The 27,172-nt window shown below is 36.0% G+C and overlaps 1 protein-coding gene across 9 annotated transcripts in view; it reads right to left on the reverse strand.

Annotated features, from left to right (window-relative positions):
* Positions 1–27,172, reverse strand: part of Evi5 (ecotropic viral integration site 5) — a 349,793-nt gene that overhangs the window by 50,064 nt on the left and 272,557 nt on the right. For 5 of the 9 annotated variants that reach the window (XM_069814634.1, XM_069814652.1, XM_069814599.1 and 2 more), the window contains one exon: positions 8,759–9,010. In XM_069814634.1, the coding sequence (XP_069670735.1) occupies positions 8,759–8,901 (143 nt within the window). In that variant the 5' untranslated portion in view covers positions 8,902–9,010. Of the gene's footprint in view, positions 1–8,758; positions 9,011–27,172 lie in introns of those variants that run through there. The other 4 variants (XM_069814642.1, XM_069814662.1, XM_069814616.1 and 1 more) reach the window with 2 other exon arrangements.

Raw genomic sequence — 27,172 nt, forward strand, 5'->3', positions numbered from 1 at the left:
TCCTAGTGGTCAGCCGTAGATTTCGGCCAGATGTCCCAAATTGTGGAATTGTTGTTTGCAGTCACAAAGCTCAATACGTAGTAAATATGCATCCATAGATAGTTGCTAATCACCAGGATCGCTACTATCGCCTCATTACATACAATGCGAAATAGTACCTGGACAGTCTATTGTTCCTAGTACCCTCTCAACTCAAGCTTCATGACTGTATATACTAGACTGCGACTATACTTTATTCCATTATGTCTGACAGGAGATGTAAACATTTCCAGCAGAGGAGGAGAGAAGTATAATTGTTACTGAACCAATTGCAGAGGTCTCATTCTACGTTTGTCTTGGAGTTAGGCGGTCTGAAGCGTTCTACCCCCGCTCAACTTCAAGACAAGCGTAAAAATGATCCTAGTAAGGAGTAGCAAAGTAAGAATTGTAAGTTAAGTTAAGGCAAAGATTTTTGTTAAGAAAGGCCAGAATAGAAGAAGTGAATGAAATGAGAAATAAGAGGTTATAGAAATTAGTAATAGTACATTATACATGCCTATACTGGCAGTAATTAAGACGCGAGTATGTTTATGAAACTAGCTTGCGCTCGTTTCATAATTTTCATACGAGCGTCTTAATTACCATTATAGCCAAGTTTCATACGACTTTTTATGCTCGACCATATTTCTAACTTGAAATTATTCATAAGTATTCATATTATTCTTATCTGACTGGAGAGAGGAAGTGACCTAGTGCAATCTCGTAAATTGTGAGATGTGCGCATACGCGAAAGTATTGATTTTTTCAGAGGAACAAATATCATTGACCTTGATATAATCTAGAGAGTAAAATGAAGATTAATCTTGATATAACCTGGAAATTGATTTAGACATTGAAAAACGAGATGACAAATTGAATTTATTTGAATATTCTTTACAATTAACGCTAATTATTATAGTAATAGAACATAACCTTCTGCGACAGTATTGGATTTCCAGCCTCCGTGACGTTTCGCTAGTTGTCTTTCGATTGCATATCCGAGAATAATCGATACTTGCGCTTTCATATTGCTTTCTGATTGGTGGAAAACCTGAACTTTAATGAATAGGTGTACTTTAATGAGGTCCATTAAAGGGCTGCTACCAGGTGTATAATTACTACATTTCGGCATGGTCGAGCATAAAAATATAATTGAAATTGGAAGAATGATCTAGTGAAGAATAAATAAATTTAAGTTATTATTTAACTATAAATGAAGAGTGGAATATAATATACTGTATTTAATGAAGGGAGGAAGGGATAAGACAGTAAAGGTGAATCTACACGGTTCAATTTTCCATGCGTTTATGCATGTAATCGGAAAATATTGAAAGAAACAAGTTGAAAACGAATGTTCTATTATGATGCACGCAATTTTTGTGCCTACATGGCGCGCCGCGTCGTATTAATCATCATCTTCACTACGTATATATATACATAGTGTAACAAAAGTTTTTGTAACAGTAGTCTATGTTAAAATTATTCGCTTGTTAATTTCCATTTTCTCAGGAAGCATGACCAAATTTTATGGTATAGGAGTTGGTACTACTTCATTGTGGTGTGATGCAATCCTTCCTTATTAACTGGCTGAAAATGTGATATTTACCATCAAATATCTGGGGGAAAAAAAAAAAAACTAAAATTTTCACTGTACCAGAAACTTTTGTTACACTCTGTATATATAAATTTTTCTGGTAATTTTCGCTTTTCCAAAAATAATTGGTATTGTATTGTATTTATTAACATTCCATGGTATTCATACATGCTTACAGCTAGAATATGGAACAAGTCAAAAAAACTTAATACTATTATAAAATCTTATTTTATAGTCACAGTCTAGATGAAATATATACAGACGAGATTTGCAATATAGTCTACTAGTACAACACAAAGTTTTAGTACCAATTTCATGAAGCGTTATTGAATGCCATGAATTCACCTACAGAATAGAAGGTGTGAGAAATTAGGTACTTCTTCAATTTGGCCCTAAATAATTTTATGTTTTGAGTTTCATTTTTTATGTCGATAGGGAGGCTATTAAAAATTTTTACTGCCATATAACGCACTCCTTTTTGATAGCACGATAGACTTGCCGATGGAGTATGAAAGTCATTTTTTGACGTGTATTTATGCTATGAACTGTTGAATTAGTTACAAAGTTTTCACGATTACATACGAGGAAGACTATTAATGAAAAGATATAATGACAAGCCATGAGCATTATTTGTAGTTTTTTTTAAATAGTCCTACACGATTCCCTAGATTTGGCACCTACTATTATTCTAATTACTCTTTTTCGTAATAGAAATATATTGTTACTATCTGTGGAATTTCCCCAGAATATTATTCCAAAACTCATTACCGAGTGGAAGTATGCAAAGTATATTGTTTTTAAGGTATTGATATTTACTATCTTTTGCATAGATCTAATAGCAAAACAAGCTGAATTTAGTTTGGGGGTAATTTCTTGAATATGATTTTTCCAATTTAACACATTATCGATTTTTAAGCAAGAAATTTGGTTGTTGTTGTTTCGAATAGGGATCTATTGCTAATTATTGCGCTAGAAATTTGCGACGTTGAATTTGGACAGGATTTAAATTGAATTATGTTAGTCTTGTTACAATTTAATACTAATTTATTGACTGAGAACCAGTCACATATTTTGAAGAGAATTTCCTCTGTTGGTGTTAGCATGTATAATTAACCATCCTGAGACCGAAAACAAAAGATTCCGTGTTAGATAAACGAGAGGGTGGACATACTCTACTGACAAAAGATAAAGCGGCATTGGCTGTAGACTTTAAAATTAATCAGTGCAATCTCTCAGCTTTCTAGAGCAAGAAAAAAAAAAAATCTCCGTATAAACAGCCAAAAGATAGTTAAAACAGGGGAAGCAAAAAAAAGTAGCATTCTAAGATGAATTGAAGACCCGTGATGCGACTAAAAGAGTAAATTTTTTAGCTGTTTTCTTCAGACTGTTCGTGACAGACAGATATTTGTCGCCCTAGTCAATTATCCGTGAATATCGGATAACGTCTAATGGCTACCCGTCGCCGTACGCCGGTTAAACACGCCAGTCTTCTCCCTGTGTATCAACTTTGCTAGGTCAAGGAGAAGATGCAGTGCATTAAATCCATCTTTTGGCAACGTTACAGGACCCGCAAAGCGACGCTATTTTGTTTCTTCTCTCTACTCCGCGTAACCCGTCACATCTTACTATGGAAACTCGGAAAGGAGTAAGATTCGTCAATCTTTTATTTATAGGGGAGACTGTTGTACCTTTATTCTTCACCTGACATAATTAGGAACATTAAATCCATACGTTTCAGATGGGAAGGGAATGTATCACGTATGGGCGAATCCAGAAATGCATATATAGTGTTAGTTGGGAGGCGGGAGGGAAAAAGACCTTTGGGGAGGCTGAGACGTAGATGGGAGGATAATATTAAAATGGATTTGAGAGAGGTGGGATAAGATGATAGAGACTGGATTAATCTTGCGCAGGATAGTGGCCGATGGCGGGTTTATGTGAGGGCGGCAATGAATCTGCGGGTTCCTTAAAAGCCATAAGTAAGTAATAGCCATAGATGAAAGAGTATCTAAGGAAACTGTACCTAAATTACATAATGTAAAAAAAATAATAAGAATGCTACTCCTGAAAAAGTGTGTAAAAATTATGGCCTATGTTATGCATTACATTATTTTGAAATTGTTTGATACTGTGGCAAAGTTTCATTTGAGGTGGAAGGTACAACTTTCAATAGTATCATTTTACTATATATATTTAAACATTTATTTCTCTCACAATCTATAAGTCCTCTGGAAACAAAATTGGCATGCATAATATACACTATTTATACATCATTAAGCAATTTTAATTTTTCTGAAAACCTAATAGTTACTATTCAAAAAATGTTGAAAATTTGTGGAATATATATATATATATATATATATATATATATATATTTTCAGCTGGGCAACGTTTACATGTTAACAGTATTTAAAAATCTTTAATTAAACTTTGCATGTATAGTTCTCTCATGACCATACAGTAAAATCATAAAGTAGAGTTTAATTTTTAAATAATGTCAATCAAATTATTTATTATTATTATTATTATTATTATTATTATTATTATTATTATTATTATTTAAAAAATTGAACAGGATATGAAAGAAAACATTTTTTGAACTCTCCCAGTCTAAATAACTAATTGTTTAAATTGAATTCATTTTAAACAAAAAAACATGTCAAATTAGATATTAGGGGGAACCTTTGAACCTTTGAACATTTTTTCTTTTTTAATTTTTGCTGCTACCTAGAGGACTCAAAATGAAGTAGGCTGTAGAGAAAGCCGCTAAGTAGCTCTGGTCATAGTTTCAGTTTGATTTATTGCAAAGTGTGAGTTCCGTGGACAAAAGAAGTTTTTTTAGTACCAAAAGTAAACATTTCGTTCATTGATGCATGTTTTCTAACAAAAAACCAGATTGCATTTGTTAATATCTTTCAAGTACGGTGTGTTCCCTATCATCTGGTGAGTAATAACATATTTTAATTTCCATGATTTATTTGACTCTCTAGTTTTCGGAGCCATATTTGTTTAAACGTGCACCCTCTTGTACCTTTGAACACAAAACATCTTGTACCGTGGAACATGTTCCAAATTACACGATACTATCGGTTTTTGTTTTTGTTTTATTTTAAGGTCATGTCACGAAGTAAGTCTGGAATTAAAGAGATCCCCAATTGATTCGGATGCCTTGAAGAAAGCTGTTGAAGCAGTTATTGCTTCTCCAGGAAATAAAATCTAAATCAGAGAAGCCTGCTCTGGTTTATGATTGCAAATACATTTTAAATATGATTGTCAGTTTTTACAGCTATATTCCCACCTATATTCCATGTGTTCCAACTTACAAGAGGGTATGTTCCAAGGTACATGATCCTGTTGTACCTTTGAACACATTACATATCTCTTCATTTTATTTTTTCCATCCTTAATAGATCTGTAAAACAGGAAAATACATACAGGAAGTTGTAAAGGAATCTTCAATAATTATTTCAAGCATTTTTTCATTTAAAAAATTTCATTTCCCAAAATTAAAAAAAAATAAAACGTGAAAAGTGTTTAAAGGTACAACAGTCTCCCCTAGTGCAAAAATGTTACATAAAAAACAGAACGGAAGTACAGATACGTTTGATTGGTCTGCTTCTGAAGTCACCACTGCACGAAAAGTACTACGACGCCGTGGTTTACAGGCTGGAAGTAATATAACTCTGTACATTTTAACAATTTATTCATTGGATAGAGCAGCAGTCATCAGCACAGAGCACCCTCGGGCGATGGTGATAACGATGAATTTCTCAGTCATATTTTCTTCTCTGATAAAGTCTTGTTCCTAGTTTATAGCACTGTGAACCCACATAAGTGTAGAATTTGGGGAAGCGAAACCTCCACTTGGCTTTACTTGATTGTAACAGTCCGAAATGAAATGTAGTGTGCTTGACTTGAGAATCTCTTATCAGATCATTATCCTCCGATTGAGGTTCTGGCTGATATGTACATCTATTATCAGGCAGTACATCTCACTTGACGATACATCTGAAGTCTGACTATTCTAGTGTAATATATAGCTAATCGGCGATGTATGCAATTATCTCCTGACCTAGTTGCCTCATAAGTGGTGCCATGTTGATATCACTTGTGAGGTTCAGATCTGTCTTCGGACCCGGACAATTTTTCTTTGAAATTATTCAAACCTGCTTCACAGGGAGCTACTACCTGAAAGCCAGATTTGCATAATACATTCGTTACTGGAGGTACGTTAACAAAAAGCCACAATTTAAGTCACACAGAATTTGTGTCCACTCAAAGTTGGGTTCTGGCGTCTTGTCAGCCCATTTGAATTGTGTGGATATAAAGGGAAAATTGTGACAGTGTCGTGTATAGTTCCTGGGGTAGCTCAGTCGGTAGAGCATTCGTGCGCTAAGCGAAGGGTCCCGGGATCGATACCCGGCCCCGGAACAATTTTTCCTTGAAATTATTCAAGCCTGCTTTACAGGGAGCTACTACCTAAAAACCAGATTTGCATGTCTTCGGACAGTTAACTAAACAAACAAACTGAATTAAAATGAGTCCAGGAAAGTTACCCAGCATTTGATCTTAATGGATTGAAGGGAAAACCCCGGAAAATCTCAATTAGAGGCAACTTGTCCCAATTAGGATTTTTTTTTCTTTCGGAGGGCCCACAGACAAACACCATAGCCTTAGGCTTATTGAGCAACCTCCTTATGTTGGGATGATTGTTGAAGTCCTTAGGATCGCTCCTCAAGCGCATGATTCACCGCATGATGCCATCGTATCGATTCAGTCACAACATCCAATTCAGACTGGAGACCTGATCCTCCGCCTGCCTGTGATGTTATTCTGCAGCCTCCTCAGATCGATGGCATCTGTTCGCAATTCATGTGCCTGAATCTGCTGCATTCTCAACCAGAGGAACATGTCGCCATCGATTACACGACTTAACAAGGCGCCATCTATGCAAGGGAGCTACACTCCTCTGGTCACACAGTCTGCTTATTAAAGTCCCTGCGGCGTCGCTGGATATGTGCAGCTCCCAAAGATAGATGCCGCCTACAGGCAGATCCTGGAACCATCTCCGCCATGTCCTCCTAGTCGACCTGAACCCGGACCCGCTCGTTTCAGAGGTAAAGGCTGGTTCACAATAAACCGGAAACGAGAATCGGAACGAAAACGAAAACGGTAAAATTGTTGAAATGTGTACATTTAAATGTGAGCATTCACAATTAACGAAAAGTTTGCCGGAGCCGGGGATCGGGAACGGAGAGTTGGCCAAGTTTCAACTTTGGCGTTCACGTTTCCGATCACAGCCCACTAGATACATTCTATTGCCATCTAAAAGCTATTTTGTCGTCATATATTTTGTAGCAAGAAGACCGTGACATAACCTATGCATTATTTTGTTCTGTGCTGTGCATCATGGAGCAAGTTTTATTTGATGAGATTCTAATATTGAGTGTTGAGGAAAATCCTCACGTTTACGATAAGCGGCGCGCCTCGTATAAAGATGAGAAAATGAAGGAGAATACATGGCTTTCAATTCTGCATCTTTGAACACCGATCGGAAGTGAATCATATTTTATTACTGTATTGGTTGTATTACACACTACATATTCATGCTTCAATTCAATAACTACTGTTGTGTTCATTTTTGTTCTATTACAAATGTTTCTTCTCTAATTATTTTACGTTATGGTAGACTTAAAATAGGTTGTGATAATAAAGATGCATGGGCATATTTATAGTACCGTACCTAATGAAATGTTTCAGTTGAATTTCGAAGTTGGTTAACCTGTGTTTATGTTGGCTGCCTTGTACTCATGAGAGAACGCCATTGGTCAATTATACACAAATAACATCAGAATGCGTAATATCGACTTTACATATCGTTATTGACATGCATATCGATATGCATAGTCGTCTACGTTTTCGGTTTATTGTGAATCAACAATTTCCATATTCACGTCCTCTGCTTCTCGTTTTCATTCTCGTTCTCGTTCCCGGTTTATTGTGAACCAGCCTTAACCGTTACTCCACTCCGGTCGAACGCCAAGTTTATCTTGTAAAACGTGTTGCCAATAGGAACCCACAGCGTTATCAGTACATGTTTCTATCCAACAGTAGTAACACCAGGGGCGAATGCTAGTCACGAAAGTTAGGCTTGCTCTTTTATTCATAGGGGAAGATGGGAGGATATAATAATTCATAATTAATAAAAATAATCAGACCCACATAGCCTAAATAATTTATTTTCTAATTATGAAATCATTATGAGTCATGGATCATATTCGCTTATCAGATGTAGAAGTTCGATATAATATAACAAACATGGACAACAAAACATTTTATTTAGTTTTTTTTCGACCCTGCCAACCAACGCATATTGTTGTGTTGAGATGCTGAACGAGCACACATATTCTCTATATTTCTATAATGTATGTATTCTCTTGAATAGTTCTTCGGGAAAATGCATTTAATAATAAGGTTTCAATAACACACAATTCCGAACTCATTGTAATACTTCAAATTAATGTTTAACTTAAGAATTAATAATGCATGCAGCAGCTAACATATGCATTCCGCTTATACAATTACATTGTACTCGCAAATCACAGCACATTCCCGCTGTGTAACGTTAAATAGTCGTTGGTGTAGCTCTCGGAGCAGAGCTTCAAACAACACATAGTGCGCCTAGGACGGACTAAGGAGGAAGGCACTTGCGCGCGCATCATATTCTCGCTATTTCTACGTCTTTCCTGTAGCTCCGAGAAACGAGCAAGCGTTGCGATACTTGCGGTGTGCAACCTGTGGATGGTATTACGCCTATACAATGTTCCAAAAATCAAAATAAATTTTAATGTACGTAATCCCATTTTGAGAAGTACACATTCTACGAAAAAATTGGGCTTGCGCAGCAAGCATAGCATGCCCTGAGAAATCGCCCCTGAGTAACACAGTCTAGTATATACAGTCGCGAAGCTCAATACGTAGTCAATATGCAAACATTAGATAGTTGCTCACCACTAGGATCGCTAATATCGCCTCATTACAGGCAATGCAAAATAGTACCGTCACAGTCTATTGTTTCTAGCACCCTCAAAACTCAAGCTTCATGACTGTATATAGTAGACTGTAGTAGTAAGGTGTGAGTCTCACCTGTTGGCCTCCTCCAACTTTGCGAGGAGCGCCAGGTCGCCGGGTGATGGATCGTTATTATTCACGTGAAAGCTGTTGTTGTTATTGTTGTTGTTGGAGGAGAGTGACTCACTGCCGGAGTGCGCCACCATGACTGAACTCATGGCCGACCCAGCAGTGCAGCCACCACCGCCGCCGCCACCTTGCCCATGTGTTGCGAGTCGAAGAGCAGGATTGTTGACACGGCCATCAGTCCTCAACACCACGTGGCTTCTGGCAGAGAGCACAAAGTCACACCACTCATATAATATAGGTACAACGTTTAGAAAATACCATTGGCTATACAAGGCGAACTGTAAATAATGCCATTAATTTCAGGAGGTTATTCTTTGAGATATTTCAAACCAAAAGTTTAATACAATTTTAGTCGTTTTTTGCTTCCTTTTCGAGATAAAAATTTTTTATATGAAACATTTCATAGCGTGTTTTGGGAAAGCCACTGATTGAATTGCCAATATGTTCAGTCAATTTAAGAGAGCAGTGTATTATGATAATAAACTATTGAAAGAATTTTAGTTTTGTCCTTTACATATGCAGAAATTTGTTCCGAAGAAATGTAACTTTTCGTTCTGCAAAGGAATATTACAATATTACATGCCAATATATCCAATGGTATTTTGTTTTTAACAGTGTTTTATTGAATAAATTACAATTTTATATTTTATGAATAAATAAATAAATAAATAAATAAATAAACAAACAAACAAGTAAACAAGTAACGAAGTTTTTTTTATTTTAGTAGGTTATTTTACGACGCTTTATCAACATCTTAGGTTATTTAGCGTCTGAATGAGATGGAGGTGACAATGCTGGTGAAATGAGTCCGGGGTCCAACACCGAAAGTTACCCGGAATTTACTCATATAGGGTTGAAGGGAAACCCCGGAAAAAACCTCAACCAGGTAACTTGCCCCGACCGGGAATCGAACCCGGGCCACCTGGTTTCGCGGCCAGACGCGCTAACCGTTACTCCACAGTGTTGACAAGTAAATAAATAAATAAATAAATAAATAAATAAATAAATAAATAAATAAATAAACAAATATATTATATAGGCCTATATATGTGAAAATCTCGTCAAAGCAAAATCAATGGTAATATGTGGCAAATACACACAAAGAGTCGAAATTGTTATTAATAAAATAACCCAAAAAGTAATTAAAATCACTTTGGTAAACAAATGTTGACTGAAACCAAATTACGTTTGTACAAAATTTCTTCAAAACCATCTTTCCTCGAAACTAGGCAACAAATAAAAAAATATCGACTAGGTATACAAAGAAACTAAAGGCAGCACAGATTAAATTTTGAGACCACTATTAAGGGATTAGGTACAGCTAACAGCAGTAAAATTTTGGAAATATTCAACTTTCTTTTTCTCTATTACTGTATCGTGTACAATAATGAAAATTAGTATGTGTAAAACACTGTCCTTCTGCTATATGAAAAAATTATTTTTAAGATTTAAAAAAAAATTATATATATATATATATTTTTTTTTTCAAAATTCAGTTCACTATGCAGTGATGAAGCATTTCCCACATAACTAAAAAACTATCCCACTTTCTGTGATGAAATTTTTTTGTGTATATTTATGCATGCCATATCTACAATATGATGCAAGATCACTCCTCTACCTTTGATAGACTCTCTGATAAAAAATAAATTCATTTAAAAGAATGATCAAATATCAGTATTTTCTTTAACACAAATAAAAAAAAAATATATTATTTATTACGGAATGTAGTAGCATGATATTGTAAAAATGAGTTTCAGCAATAAAATAAAAGAGAGAGAACATGAAAAAGTTAACAAGTTTATGAGTTATGAGGGAAACGCTTCATCACTGCGCAGTTAAACTGCCACCATTTTGAATTTTGAAAAAAATATAAATATTTTTTTTTTAATCGTAAAAATATTTTTTTTTTCATACAGCGGAATGACAGTGTTTTACACATACCAATTTTCATTACTGTACAAGATACAGTAATGGAGGAAAAAAATATTGAATATTTCCAAACATTTTACTGCTATAAGCTGTACTAACCCCTTAAGCTTCACTAGATTGGACCATCAAAGAGATACCCAGAAGAAATTAAAAATATACACAGGGTGTCCCAGAAATGCCGTCCATTTTTTCAAGTTATTCTGTAGTATACTCACATGGCTCACGTGTCATGTTGGATGCATTCTGAAGAAGTATTAGAGGTTATGATAACTATATTCAATTAAGATTTATTTATTTTTAGTACTGAAACTCATTACACCAACATACCATCCCTGATCGAGTGATTTGGGTTGCCTATTCCAATAATGTGAACAGCGTTTCTGGGACACTGAATAATATAGTGATTACAAAATTTTATTAGAGGAAATGGTTCAAACATATAGAAAGAATTAACCCAAACCGCATACCAAAATTGGCTCCAGAATGTACACTTGCAGGCGAGAGGGAACTGGACCGACAACAAAGATGACGAGATTAAGAAAACCTTTAAAAGCGACATCGGAACGGGTAAGTCATTCGTTATCTCGTGAAACCAAATGCTTGCGTGTGTCGTAGCATATAGCACAGGGCCGGGCATGAGAGCGGCTCCATTTAGTCGGCCAGAGCTGCTCTCGCTCCGCAAGGCACTTCAATTCCAAGCCAGAGCAGAACGCTCACGCAGTGGCGGACTCACATTACAGCTACCTTCCCTGCATTAATACAACAAGAGCCACGGTTGTTCTAGTCATTCAGTCTGTCAGTACATAATAGTTTATAAGGATATTACATCAATCCATTGTACAGTACAGAATGTATAACACTCTTATTAATTTAATGAAATAAACTTCGCTCTATGCACACACACAAATCATTAGGCTTATTTACATAACCCATACGCACATACTGCAATCTCCTAACCACGGTTCTACGAGACAGGCGTATGGCTTCCACTTCCCCTCTTGCTGTGGACAGAGTTCATCTGCCAATATAATTAAACATCGCTTGATGAAATTACCTTCGTTGAAGGTTTTCAATTCCTTTGCAATTTCGTGGCAAATTTTGTAGCTAATTCTCATAGCCGATTCACTAAGTGTATTATTATCATCATCAACCTGTTATAATATAATATAATATAATATAATATAATATAATATAATATAATATAATATAATATAATATAATATAATATAATATAATATAATATATCATGAACTGTAATATACTGTACTATGATAATACTTGTATAATTTAATGTTATATATTACTCAATGTATAATAATTTATAATGCAATATAAATATCAAATAGATTCTCTAATATAATGTACCTGACAAACATTTTCTTTAAGTTGTTGCATTAATTTATGGCGTTCATTACCAACATATTTGTCATATTCAGTAGCATGTTGTAAAGAATAATGCCGTTGGATATTGAACTTCTTAATCAGTTGGAGTTTTTTATGACAAATTAAACACTTTGCTAATCCACTGCTCTCTACGAAAAATAACTCCCCCTCCCATGATACATTAAAAGCACTGGGAGTAGCGGGCCGCTTTAATGAATGATCGGAAGCTCCGTCTTCATAGTTCGCCATCATACTGCACAGTCACCACTGCACCGACACTGAATGACGTACAGTATGCTTACGTCACAGCACTCGCAAGACCCGCTCTTTAAAGCACACAGCGCTCATTTCTCAGAATCACGTAATGTGCCCAGCCCTGATATAGCAAGAACCTTATGGTGGGGTAAGTGAGCAAGCTAGCTGTAAGTGTAAGCGTAACTAGGAAGAGAAGCTACTTTTTCCCCTGACGCGCAGGTAGGTGTCACTAGATAACGAATGGCCTAAAGAAGACCTAAACAGAACAAGTTCATGGTGATAATGAACAATAAAGATGGCGAAAAAGCAGAAAACAAGCAGGGAGTGGATGTATTGGAGAATGATTCATTTTTATTACTTTCAATATTTATTTTTACAAAATGTAAATTAATTAAAAGTTCTGAACAACTCTAACATGTAAAGTAAGTAACACATGCTTGACATACTGACAGGGACTGCTAATATTCGGAAGTGACTGTACTGTGCAATCGGCTGCGAAACAAAGCACAAACATCAGTGGCCAGTCACCTCGATAATCATTAAAATCGCTGGCGCTGGCTATACTTGATGTTCAGTACACTACTCGTAAAAATGTTTGAGAACCCCTGTTTTAGAGTCCCAATATACAGCTGTTACTCTTTGCGACGTATTTTACATTACAAACTCTTGGCTTTGTTTTATAGATGATTGGTCTCTCTTTCTCTCCCTTGCTTTCAATATTAATATTTTAGTGGCTTTCTATCTTTTTAATGCATTTTCTAATTTTTAATCCCTTCGTAAGCTATAAAACCAATTTTCAGTTCTCCAACTCTGATTATTGATTTGGGCGCTCTAAAAGCTGAACGACCGGCTTGTCGGCTTTCTATGCTGCAGATCCTGGTTCAAATCAGGTACAATTGAGGCGTTATCTGTAACAAGAACTTAACTGCAAAATCTTCAATTTGAGATAAATGCCTTCAAATATTTTATATCTCGTATATTGTACCAGAACAATGGAAGGAGTCCATAATTGTACCTATTTTTAAAAAGGGGGACAAAACCAACTGTGGTAACTTTCGAGGAATATCACTTTTGTTGACGTCGTACAAAATTTTGTCCAATATTCTTTTGAGGAGATTAACTCCGTACGTAGATGAAATTATTGGGGATCATCAGTGCGGTTTTCGGCGTAATAGATCGACTATTGATCAGATTTTTTGTATTCGGCAGATAATGGAGAAAAAATGGGAGTATAAGGGTACAGTACATCAGTTATTCATAGATTTCAAAAAGGCATATGACTCGGTTAAGAGGGAAGTATTATATGATATTCTTATTGAATTTGGTATTCCCAAGAAACTAGTTCGATTAATTAAAATGTGTCTGAGTGAAACATACAGCAGAGTCCGTATAGGTCAGTTTCTATCTGATCCTTTTCCAATTCACTGCGGGCTAAAGCAGGGAGATGCACTATCACCTTTACTTTTTAACTTCGCTTTAGAATATGCCATTAGGAAAGTTCAGGATAACAGGCAGGGTTTGGAATTGAACGGGCTACATCAGCTTCTTGTCTATGCGGATGATGTGAATATGTTAGGAGAAAATACACAAACGGTTAGAGAAAACACGGAAATTTTATTTGAAGCAAGTAAAGCGATCGGTTTGGAAGTAAATCCCGAAAAGACAAAGTATATGATTATGTCTCGTGACGGGAATATTGTACGAAATGGAAATATAAATATTGGAGATTTATCCTTCGAAGAGGTGGAAAAATTCAAATATCTTGGAGCAACAGTAACAAATATAAATGACACTCGGGAGGAAATTAAACGCAGAATAAATATGGGAAATGCGTGTTATTATTCGGTTGAGAAGCTCTTATCATCCAGTCTGCTGTCCAAAAATCTGAAAGTTAGAATTTATAAAACAGTTATATTACCGGTTCTTCTATATGGCTGTGAAACTTGGACTCTCACTCTGAGAGAGGAACATAGGTTAAGGGTGTTTGAGAATAAGGTGCTTAGGAAAATATTTGGGGCTAAGCGGGATGAAGTTACAGGAGAATGGAGAAAGTTACACAACACAGAACTGCACGCATTGTATTCTTCACCTGACATAATTAGGAACTTGAAATCCAGACGTTTGAGATGGGCAGGGCATGTAGCACGTATGGGCGAATCCAGAAATGCATATAGAGTGTTAGTTGGGAGACCGGAGGGAAAAAGACCTTTAGGGAGGCCGAGACGTAGATGGGAGGATAATATTAAAATGGATTTGAGGGAGGTGGGGTATGATGATAGAGACTGGCTTAATCTTGCACAGGATAGGGACCGCTGGCGGGCTTATGTGAGGGCGGCAATGAACCTCCGGGTTCCTCAAAAGCCAGTAAGTAAGTAAGTATAGCAGTGTTGCGCAGAACGACATTCAAATATTTCTAGAGAGCGCTGTGTTTATTGGAGGGAAATAATATCTTGTTAGGAGAGAGATGTGTTATTAAGGATTTAATATAATGCTGGAAAAGAAAAAAAAAACGACGCAACGTACGTTAAGTTGTTAATGCAGGGAATGGCTCAATATTATTAATGGAGAAAAGAAGCCTTTGAATTCTTTTTTTAGGTACTCCCGTGTTCCAATAATTCTATCGTTAATCTAATTTATAACATGCTTGTAGAAAGAAATAGGAAACTAGTTTTTAAACGTTTGTTTAACGACACTGTATCAACTACGCGGTCATCTAAAATTTTTGTCCTGAGAAATCAGACATACGTCTTACTGCTGTACAAAACATACGAAAAAACCAAATGAGGTACTCAGTCAATGCTAGATTCGGACCCACGTCTGAGCGCAATATCGGGACATGAGTCCCGCTCGCTATCCCTAAGACCCAGCCAGTAGCCTCACTGCAAAATTTAATATTACTTAAGAACTTTAAACACAGCTTTTCGAAGCTGAGCAGAAAGATACTGAGGGGGAGAGAGCCATCTATCCCCTTCCAAGAAAATAAATGCAGTACCAGATATTAATCAAACGAATTTGATATCTCTCAGTTCAGACGAATATTATCGTCGGTGTGTGTAACCACGAGTTAAAATTGCCACCTAACTCCGGGTCAACCATTTTTACGGTGCCTCGACCTCGATTAGGACTTTAAACAGAAGGTTAACCACGGTAATTTCTATCCTGCCATATGTCAGCGGTTGAAGGAGATAACCAGTGATTAGTAGTAAAATAAAATAACAACCAGGTTCACAGCTCATGATTTGGAAGACAAATTATTGTAGCCTATTTAGATTGTTTTGATAGGGATGATTGCGAGCATAAAACTGTATTAGTGAAAAAAAAGAGAGAAATCTTACGAGAAATTAGTGAAAGCAAATTTCAGGAGAGATTTCTTTTATCGAAATCTACAGTGTCATTTCTGCTGCAATAGATGGATCACTTGGAATAACCACATAGGCGAAGAGAGAACCGTTTCCTTGGGAGAGGGTGGCAAAGCAAAACCATAGAATTCCCATATAACGGGGTTACGGGTGACATATTTTTTTTTTTACATTGGGGAATTTAATTGAAGTAAATTTTATTATGACAGGCAGAGTAACTATCTCATGCCCCCATGTTATATTGCTACCTATGCACTTCATTAGAACCAGGTACCCAGCTTCGAAGCCTTTAGCCCTGTGAACTTACAATATATTTATTTTCCCCTATTATCATATTATAGGAGGGTGACATCATTTATCTCCTCCCCCCCCCCTTTATAGCTTCACCGTGGTACACTCTATCGAAATATGATCATTTAATAAAGGTATTTTCGGGGGCATGTTTCTTACAATGTTACATTCATATCCGCGATGTTTCGGACCGAATTGTATAGAGCTTGAACTGTAGGTCTATTACAAATTATAATAGGGCATAACTTAAAACAATCTCCCTCTTTTTCTCTTTCGTACAGAAATACATGCATACATCAATAAAACCACGTAACAATGCTAACAGAAACTCTTTTATATGAAGTTTACCTTCCTGAAGATATCATATGAAATGTAAACTCTTCACAGACATTCTCAGCGCGGGCTTCCGGTGGATGATCAGCGAACTAACGTTTTTCATAATCATAAACCAGTATTAGCGATATGATATGATATGATATGATATGATATGATATGAATCCTGTATAAGTAACCAGTCGATAGCCGGGGGTAGTTTAGCACGCCCATAGCGCCGGCTAGCGAAATGTCTATGAATAGCACCCTAATTATTTTATTTAATCTCGTCTTTAAGTTTACACATTATACCGGGATCACTTTTATTTTTTCTGCATTGTTGTGCAGTATGTTATTCATATTTCTCCGAATGGTGGCCTGAACACCTGCAGACTTCTAACACATGAGTACAGGCTGTTACAATTTCTATTTTATTTCATTGGGTTATTTTACGACGCTGTATCAACATCTAGGTTATTTAGCGTCTGAATGAAATGAAGATGATAATGCCGGTGAAATGAGTCCGGGGTCCAGCACCGAAAGTTACCCAGCATTTGCTCATATTGGGTTGAGGGAAAACCCTGGAAAAAACCTCAACCGGGTAACTTGCCCCGACCGGGATTCGAACCCGGGCCACCTGGGGCTGTTACAAAAGAAACATTACAGGGTATAGAAATTCTTATACATTCAGAAATTAAAAATATATATTGAGTGTAACAAAAGTTTCTGTAACAGTATGTTAAAATTATTCTCTTGTTTAGTTTGCATTTCCTCAGGAACCATGACCAAATTTTATGGTGTAGGAGTTGATACTACTTGATTGTGGTGTGATGCAATCCTTTATTAATAATTTAGCTGAAAATGTGATATTTACCATCAAATATTTGAAAAAAATTAAAATTTTCATTGTACCAGAAACTTTTGTTAGGGGAGAGTCGGGTAGTATCGGACATTGGGTAATATCGGACAGTGCGTTTCTTTCATCTACCACCATATGGTAGTACCTGAATGACATGGTTTCGTTTCTCTATGCGATATCACAGAAATGTAACCATGTCAATCAGGTAATATCATCGTGTGGTAGATGAAAGAAACTCACTGTCCGATATTACCCGATGTCCGATACTACCCGACTCTCCCCTACATTCTGTAGTTCAGACACATGATCTGAAGATATTAATCCATCAATTTAAGCATAGAAATTTAATCATAAACAAAAGCAAGAAATATCTTTTGATTCAATATTTTCTAACGTTAATAGAAAAAAAAATAATTCAGACAAGATTGGGGGGGGGCAGTGCCCCCATGCACCCCCATAACTCCGCCTATGAATAACCCACAAATAGAAACAATCCTATTTCTTCTACGAACCGGCTGATTACAAAATTACGATTCTATGCAAATGGTATTTTCAGTAAGAGAGAACATTGCACAATCCACACACACACAAAATTATAACCCTGTGCTCGGTGTCAGGAAGTGTGTACGATATCATGACTGGAACTTCACAAACTCTAACGAAGCCTTAAGCAGAACTAATGCAATAATGGTTGGGCTGATATTATCACTCGAGAACTGGAGAGGGATTTACAGGAAAGCGCTTCTCAGGGAAAGAAAAAAAACCTTGTAAACAGGACTTTTAACACAGTAATCTAAGTGATCGCCTTTTGAAGACATGACGTTAGTCATGGATCACTCTGTATAGCCTCAAATTACCACCATTAGCACTTGTTCTTGCACACCAGAGTGACTCATACAACTTATGAATGTTTCACAAATTAACATAACGTTATTAATGTTAGGATTTTTTTAATAATCTAGAATATCTGTTGCGGGGCATGTTATATCCACTTTGATTTACAATTTAAAATTTGTTCAAAGACTGATGTCATTCTCAATTCTTCCAAAATTTCTATTTTTTTTTTTTTTTTGTCGTTCCATTTAAAACTTGCTTTGTTCTTAAACAGGCTATTGTCCAGTTTTCACAACTACATAGTAAAGTCGGAAGAGTCATTACGTTATAGGCCTACACTCTTATCCTGGTTTAGTTAAAGTTTGTTTTGATTTAAGGGGAGGCAGAGGTGAAATTTTCGAACAAAACTGAAGAAAAAATGAAAATTTGGTTTTTTCCATTTTCATTATCTTTATTTTGACATTCTGATGTTAGTTTTTTATTTTGTGCCCTTAAAAGTATGAAATTAAAACCAAGATAACTGTATTACTATATTATTCCCATAATAAACTAATACTTATCATTATTTATATATCTTCTGTGAACATATAAATAAAAAGAAATATTGAAAATTTCTTACAATATTATTAATATTTACAGAACTACTGTACTTAGAGAGTTCAAACGTGGTATGTCCATTTCTAATAACATACTTAGTATCCATGATCAATTTCAAACAAATCGGATAAATTTTGTGGATTTTGAAATATTCACCTCTGCCTCCCCTTAAACACATTGCTAATGACACCAGCAACCTTTCATGAAACTGTTTAATTTAGGATTAATATCAAATTCAGTTTCATTCATTCATTTATTGTTCTGCCCAACCGCAAGTCTTTCACTGCAAACCTAGCTTTCTCCAATCTTTCCTATTTTCTGCCTTCCACTTTGTCTCCTCATATGATCCACATATCTTAATGTCGTCCATCAACTGATATCTTCTTCTACCCCGAACTCTTCTCCCGTTCACCATTCCTTCCAGTGCATCCTTCAGTAGGCAGTTTCTTCTCAGCCAGTGACCCAACCAATTCCTTTTCCTCTTCCCGAACAGTTTCAGCATCATTCTTTCTTCACCCGCTCTTTCCAACACAACTTCTTTTCTTACTTTCTCTGTCCACTTCACACGTTACATTCTTCTCCATATCCACATTTCAAATGCTTCTATTAGCTTCTCTTCACTTCGTCGTAAACGTCCATGTTTCTGCCCCATACAATGCCACACTCCATACAAAGCACTTCACTAGTCTCTTCCTTGTTTTTCTCCAGAGGTCCGCAGAAGATGCTTCTTTTCTTCTAAAAGCTTACTTTACCATTGCTATCCTCCTTTTGACTTCCTGGCTGCAGCTCATGTTACTGCTTATAGTACACCCCAAGTATTTGAAGCTGTCCACTTGCTCTACTGCCTCATTTAGAATTCACAAGTTTATCTTCTGTATTTTTCTTCCTACGACCATGCTCTTCGTCTTATTTGCATTTATATTCAACCTATACTGTTCACAACTGTCATTTAGCTCCAGTAGCACATCCTTTAGTATCATCTCCTCTACTGCTAACAACGGCTTATCATCTTCAAATCTTATGCATTTTATTCTTCTTCCTCCTACTATCACTCCTCAGTTTCATATGAAAGAATACTACTTAAATATTTAAACTGATTTACCTGTTCGATAATTTGGTTATTTATGACAATTTTGCTTCTTATCGATGACTGATCTTTAAAGACCATTGACTTTGTTTCCTGTGTAAATACTGTCAAATTATATTCTTATATTATATTTGTAAGTGTAGGCCTATAATAATAATAATAATAATAATAATAATAATAATAATAATAATAATAATAATAGTATTATTTCAAGGATCGGGTCCTATGGTCCGACGCCCCATACTCATAATATTTTTCAAGCAATATCGGACTAATGTAATGTGCTAGCTTCTTAGCCACGTGGCCAGCCATCGCTGCTGTAAACAACACAGATGAAATATTACAAGGCAAGGAAGAACATCCCAGTCCATCTGAAAAGGAGTTCAACTTAAAACTTTCCTCTGACGAAATAATGAGAAGTACTCATCAACTTGTATTAGCTGCCGGCGTAGCTCAGTCGGTTAAGGCACTCGCCTGCCGATCCGGGGTTGTGCTCGGGCGCGAGTTCGATTCCCGCTTGAGCTGATTACCTGGTTGGTTTTTTCCGAGGTTTTCTCCAACCGTAAGGCGAATTTCAGGTAACCTATGGCGAATCCTCGCCCTCATCTCGCTATTACCCAACCCATCGACCACAGTATAAGCAGAATCAGTAGGGACAACTCTTGTCGGCACCTTTGATATTGTTGGTATTAAATTCAAGCTCAGTAAGGTCTAGTTCTCAATGAATTCAACTATGTCGCTAGTATCAAACCACTATCAAAATATTAGTAAAATATTTATTTATTTATTTTATTGGTCAGTAATACGAATAATCTTGTATGTATATTATCTATCATTAATACTATGTCTCTAGGAAGTCAAAATACTTATATCCATTGTTGACGTTCATGTTCGCACTTCACCGCAACGGACGCCATGATGTATTATGTTGTACTTGGATCAATTTTACCAACATAAGCCTCAAACAGTGACTTGAACGTTAGCGTCAATTAGTGAATATTTTCATGATGATTGCATACGGAAGTAATTATTTTTATGGTTATATTGCCATTCCTTTGCCTCATGTCTTTACAATTGTTAAAAGATTAGTAATAAATGTTTTCAGTTAATATTAAATTATGCCAGGCCTGTCGTAGATGGAGATCCATCTGGTGGAGGTTCCAGATAATACACCCGGTTTCGTGACATGCGCACTCAGAATTTGTTCCCACGAAATGGCTTAGGTGTCTTTACTGTATGTTCTCTATACTGTGCATCGACGCTAAATAACCTAGTACAGTAGCGGCTGGTGGTCAAAATAATGAGTGTGCTACAATCTCTATACCGGCCTACTGTATACACTTATATGCATTTATCTTAATTTGAGACTCGTCTAGTGACGAAATATGGAGTTCCTTCCTACTGCAGAACTTGTCAATTACCCTGGTGTTAAACCCTTCCATCTTGGACATCATACTCTTTTCTATTGACAGTATTGCAAGAGCAGTGAGGTGATCCTGGGACATAGTGCCTTAAAAACGTTTTTATGCGTTTCAAGCAAGAAAAACATCTTTCTGGCTCAGCAGTGGTCATTGGTGTTGTAGCCAAAATATTTAACAACTTCGTTACTTCACAGAATGGATCCTGTGAATTGTTGGAGACTGTATTGTAACAATTAAACAGCTCCATCCATATTTCGGAAGTCGGGTCTTCCGTATAGAACTCCAAGTTGTTCTTTAACACTCTTTTGTTCAGTACAGTATAGCTGTTGACAGCAACTTCAAGTTCGCGTTCAGGAAAATTATGCAAAAAATTGTCAAAAAATTCGATGTTTAAAAATTTTGTTGCGTCTAGGTAGCTTAAAGATTGGAAACGATGAGTAGTTTCCTGAATTATACGGTTACATACCTTCTTGGCATCAATTTTCTGGGATTCAATTTTCCGTCGCTTGCTGATTGATTCAGGAGGAACCTCAAAAAACTGGTAGATGGCAGCAGCAGTCGAACATTTGAATTACCAAATACATTGTACATAGTTCCGAGTTCCTCCACAAACAAGCATTCTTTCCTTACGCTTTACTTTTGCAATCTCCAAGCTGTGTTGTGCTGAAGCTGACTACAGCACTTCCCCGCGTAAAAATAGCCAATCAGAGCAGTTATTTCAGCTTCGCACATGCGCATTAACTGTCTACATTCTCATGCAAGTTTTGAGTAGCACAACGAACCCCCTGAGGCACCAAAGAGCGAAGAGCGAAGACTAAACACTCTATAACGCGTCATGAACATAACCACGGGAAATTGTCAAATGGCAGATCAAATACTATGGTATTGCAAACACTTTATTTGAGCAAAAATTATCATTGTGCTGTAGCACTGTAGCACATAAGGACGGGCCGCCCCTGACCTAGTAGTTGATACAGTGTCGTTAATTGACCAACTAAAAAAAAAAACTAGTACTGCATCCACGGCAGAGAAAGGGAGGACTGAATACTGAAGTCATCGGATGAAAAGTTGCGGTGATAATCTTCTACCTCTTTCACGCTACAATACTTGAATCTAAAGTCGCCCATGCTTGTCTTATGCAATTATGGGGGGAATGTGTGCAGCAGAACATTTCGTCTGTAGCGAGGGGAGGGCTACGCCGCACTTCATGTCAACACGGACGGTCCCGCCGGCCGCGTATTGTGAATCTGTGTGAACGAACTTCAAAGGCAGACTCATTACGAGAACAGTGACAGGTGTGTTCACACTGACTGGGCGCGATAATTAACTGCGTACAGCACCACTGCTGCCAACTTCAAGCAACTATCCCTAGATTTAGAAAATTTGGAAGCTCTGGACTCCGATACAAGTGACCGTTAGTCTTTGTTGGCATAATTTCCCCTTTCCCACATTAGCATTTCTCTTTTCACGGCTGAATTGCTTCTTAAATTAATGACTCCAAACTAGTGGAATTCCTTAATAAAGGCAAATACAAGACATGAAGTTTGTCCATGTAGACAAAGACACAAATTCCTTTTCCACTTCATCTTTTAACGTGAAACGTTTATGTAAAGGTACGGTCACACGTCGCTACTTTTGCAGCGCTGCAGTACAAAAAACTGCGCAACTCTTGTACTGCGACGTGTGAACAACGGTGCAACTCGAAAAGTAGCGGCTGCCGAACCTGCTGCCCGCTACTTTTCCATGCTGCGCGCACCTTAAAAGTAGCGACGTGTGAACAGGGTTCTCAGAGTTGCAGCCGCAGCATTTTTGATATCGGTTTTGTTGAAACTTTTGCTGCGGTTGCAACCAGTGTTACCACCCAAATGTGCTAATGTTACTTTTATTGTTTGGATATATTTTAATGTTAAATGTGATGAAAATAAATTATTTGTAACAGTTGTTAAATACACAACACAGTCTGAGCATAATTGCTGACGATATAATTCATTTTTTAAATTTTCCATAGTGTATTCCAAACAGGAGGGTTGCCAACATTGATTACGTTAATATACTGTTGCTTATCATTTAAGTATATAGGCGGTTTTAAAAATTTTATAGTAAAAATGTCAATTTCTAAATACTAGACGACAGAAAAGCAAATAATAGATAAGGAAGCTTTCGCATGAGTTTCTTAATAATGCGAACATAACCACAAAATGTATATTGAGAAGTCGACACGGAGATGGAAACCTGCAGCATGACTGCGGCTGCAAAAGTAGCGCCTTGTGTGTGAACAGACTCGCAACCTCCAGTTGCAACTTTTGCAGCACTCGGGTTGCGCAGCACGAAAAGTAGCGTGCAGCGCGCTACTTGTGGCTTACGTGTGAACACGACACGCAACTTTTGCAGCTGTAGTACAAAAGTTGCGCTGCAAAAGTAGCGATGTGTGACCGTACCTTTATTGTGTCAAATGAATAAAATATTATGAAAATTTCAACATCTGACATCAGTTGCTTAGCAACGGAAATGAGTTAAGTTGACGTCAGTTGCTTAGTAACAGATCATTCAGATGAAACACGGTAATTAGATTGTAAATAATTGTATAGATACATGGTATATGTCCAATTAAAACATTAATAGACTAATACAACACTAAATTTATTTCAGTTTCAGTCATATTCATAATCCTTGTAATTAAGAACAAACTCCTAAAAATCCTACGGGCGGAATTCATAGTCGTCACTTATAAATGAGTGAACCCTTAAGTGGTTACTTATACTCATTTCTAATTCATAGTTGTCCCTCATTCACATAATGAGTGATTACTTAAGTGAGCTGATCTGTACCCTTAAGTGACCACTCATTTTCAAAATGTATACTGAGAATGATTTTGAGGATTTTGTGGAGTTTGTTGAACGAAATGAGGAAAATATGTGTCCCAAAAAGGTATATTAGAGACATGGAGAATCCTCTGGAAATGTATAGTGAACTGAAATTTAAGAAGCGATATCGTTTTCAGATCAATTCGAAGTTCTTGCTCTAGCCAAATTGATCGTTATTTATTTATTTATTCATTTATTTATTTATTTATATAACAGGGCAAAGCCCCAATTACAATAGACAGTACAGATATTTGTAAAAAAAAAAAACATAGAATTGCATATAACATGAAAAGAAGAGATAAAGCAGATACAAGGTTAATTACAAATTAAAAATTAAAAAAAAAACAAGTAGATACTACCTAAATAAAAGACACAGATCTAGATATAAATGAAAAATACTAAATAAAAATAAATTAAAAGGGGTTAAGTATAGATATCATAGCCAAAAATGTAAAATGTAGCTATAATTGGCAAATTATAGAGTAAATATAACACTATGTTAATAAATTCAATATACAGTATTATATAGTAGGCCTAATAGGCTTAATTAATTTATTTAAGAAATTCACTACTACAGAACACGTGTTCCAATTAGTAGGATATCTGATTATAACTATGACTAACACGCAACTAGAATTTAACATATCATGAAACTATTGCTGTATATAACTTATTCAGTACAATAATATTGATAACTCGTTGTTATAGCAACTCCACATGTAGAGCTGCTTTCGATTAGTTCAATGAGAGTCAGCTTTTGTTATGACGTCATGTCCGGCAGCTATAAGCGAGCACTCATTACGTGAAAATAAGTGTTGTCTATGAATTCGGAATTGACTTAAGGGTTCCCTTATTATAAGCAAACACTTATTACTTAAGGGTTCACTCATTTTTTAAGTGACGACTATGAATTCCACCCTAAATATCACAATAACACTCAACCGCGAACATAAACGTTTCACGCAATTACAGGGATCACAACGATACTACTCGCCAACTAAAACTCCTGTGCGGAAGTATGTTTCAAGAATAAATCTTGTAATGCTCTGTAATATTTATTTCGCCTTTAAGAAAAAAAAAAAACAATAAATGAAGTTTGGCTGTAATGATAACATGTGTGACATTTCTTGATTTTAATACATGGCTGTATTAATTTGTTGACAAAACAAACGAACAATACCTAATGCCAACACACATGGCCTACATCGGTTATCTATATCTACAGGGTTATATTTGGTACGTGAGTGTGACCTCATGAATATATAGAAACAAATGCCGGAACGTCCCATTCAAAATTTATCACAGAGTATACTTCATAGATCCAAATATACTACCCTTTGGTTAGAGGTTAAAATGTCCATACTTGAAAATGTCCACACTATATTAATGTCTATTGAATTAAACATCCACTGAAAAAAAAGTCCTATTCATTCAATGTCCACCAATTTTATTACATAAATGTCCAATGTAAAGAAGATCCAATATATTTTTCATAATTGCTCAACCTCTTCGCCTCTGACTATAAAAGACTATTTAAGTTGTACGATATTGTACGCAAATAGCGTTTAACGTCGTCGTTGTTTGATACTCATTGTACCTCCTTACTATGTTTTCTATTCTCCTTTGGTTAGCAACATATTTTGCTGTTTATAGAAAACCTATTGTTAACGTGTGAATAATAAAAATATAAACTGATAGGCACCAGAAAACATACAGTCTATTTTTTCTTTATATTTACAAACAAAGTCGCTTCAATTACAGTTTGAGTATTAAATTTACAATAAATATCAATGCACTACATGTTATATTTAAATCGCTTACAATGTTTAAGAAAATTACAATACCGAATCAAAACGAAATCGTTAATCCAGCTAACTACAATCACTTTCATGTCTGATACCAGTACAACACACAGGGAACTTAGTTTCGCCTAACTTTATTGTATTAATTCACGCACATATTTATATGACTTCCAATAAACATATCTTTTCGGCACTCTAAATTAAAATTTCGAAAAGAAAAATCAAAATTTCTCCTGAGAAACACTGAGTTCGAACAAATTTGTTCTAAACACAAATATTTAAAGTACCGGTGTACAGAAATTTCGCGAGTTTAGACTTACGATATTTTGACCTGGATGTGTTTGAAACATAAAATGTTTGTTCTATCAACTGAAAACGCTTATTTCACGAATCCGTGGTCTGCGAAAACGAGGTATCTCGAATCATAAGCCTTTTTATTTCTGTGTTATCATGATTACCACTTTCGTTCCCTGATTCCATTACCAGGTACAGTCATCCGGATTTCTCTAATGAGCCTTCCAAATATACATTTTTATGTCAAAAAAAATATGGAACACAAAAATTATAATTCTAGGCGACTGGAAGAAATGCGGATTGGCAACACTGATTAATACCATTTCAGGCAATAATAATAATTAATACTAATTCCCTGATTCCATTACCAGGTACTGTCATCCGGATTTCTCTAATGAGCCTTCCAAATATACATTTTTATGTCAAAAAAAATATGGAACACAAAAACTATAATTCTAGGGGACTGAAAGAAATGCGGATTGGCAACACTGATTAATACCATTTCAGGCAGCAATAATAATTAATACCAATTCCGTGATTCCATTACCACGTACCGTCATCCGGATTTCTCTAATGAGCCTTCGAAATATACATTTTATGTCAAAAAAATCTGGAACACAAAAACTATAATTCTAGGAGACTGGAAGAAATGCGGATTGGCAACACTGATTAATACCATTTCAGGCAATAATAATAATTAATATAATTCCCTGATTCCATTACCAAGTACCGTCATCTAGATTTCTCTAATGAGCCTTCGAAATATACATTTTATGTAAAAAAAATCTGGAATACAAAAACTATAATTCTAGGGGACTGAAAGAAATGCGGATTGGCAACACTGATTAATACCATTTCAGGCAATAATAATAATTAATATCATTTTCCTGATTCCATTACCAAGTACCGTCATCTAGATTTCTCTAATGAGCCTTCGAAATATACATTTTTATGTCAGAAAAATCTGGAACACAAAAACTATAATTCTAGGCGACTGGAAGAAATGCGGATTGGCAACACTGATTAATACCATTTCAGGCAACAATAGTAATTAATACCAATTCCCTGAT

The sequence above is a fragment of the Periplaneta americana genome, chromosome 2 (assembly GCF_040183065.1).
Source record: "Periplaneta americana isolate PAMFEO1 chromosome 2, P.americana_PAMFEO1_priV1, whole genome shotgun sequence".
NCBI classification, from domain to species: Eukaryota; Metazoa; Arthropoda; class Insecta; order Blattodea; family Blattidae; genus Periplaneta; species Periplaneta americana.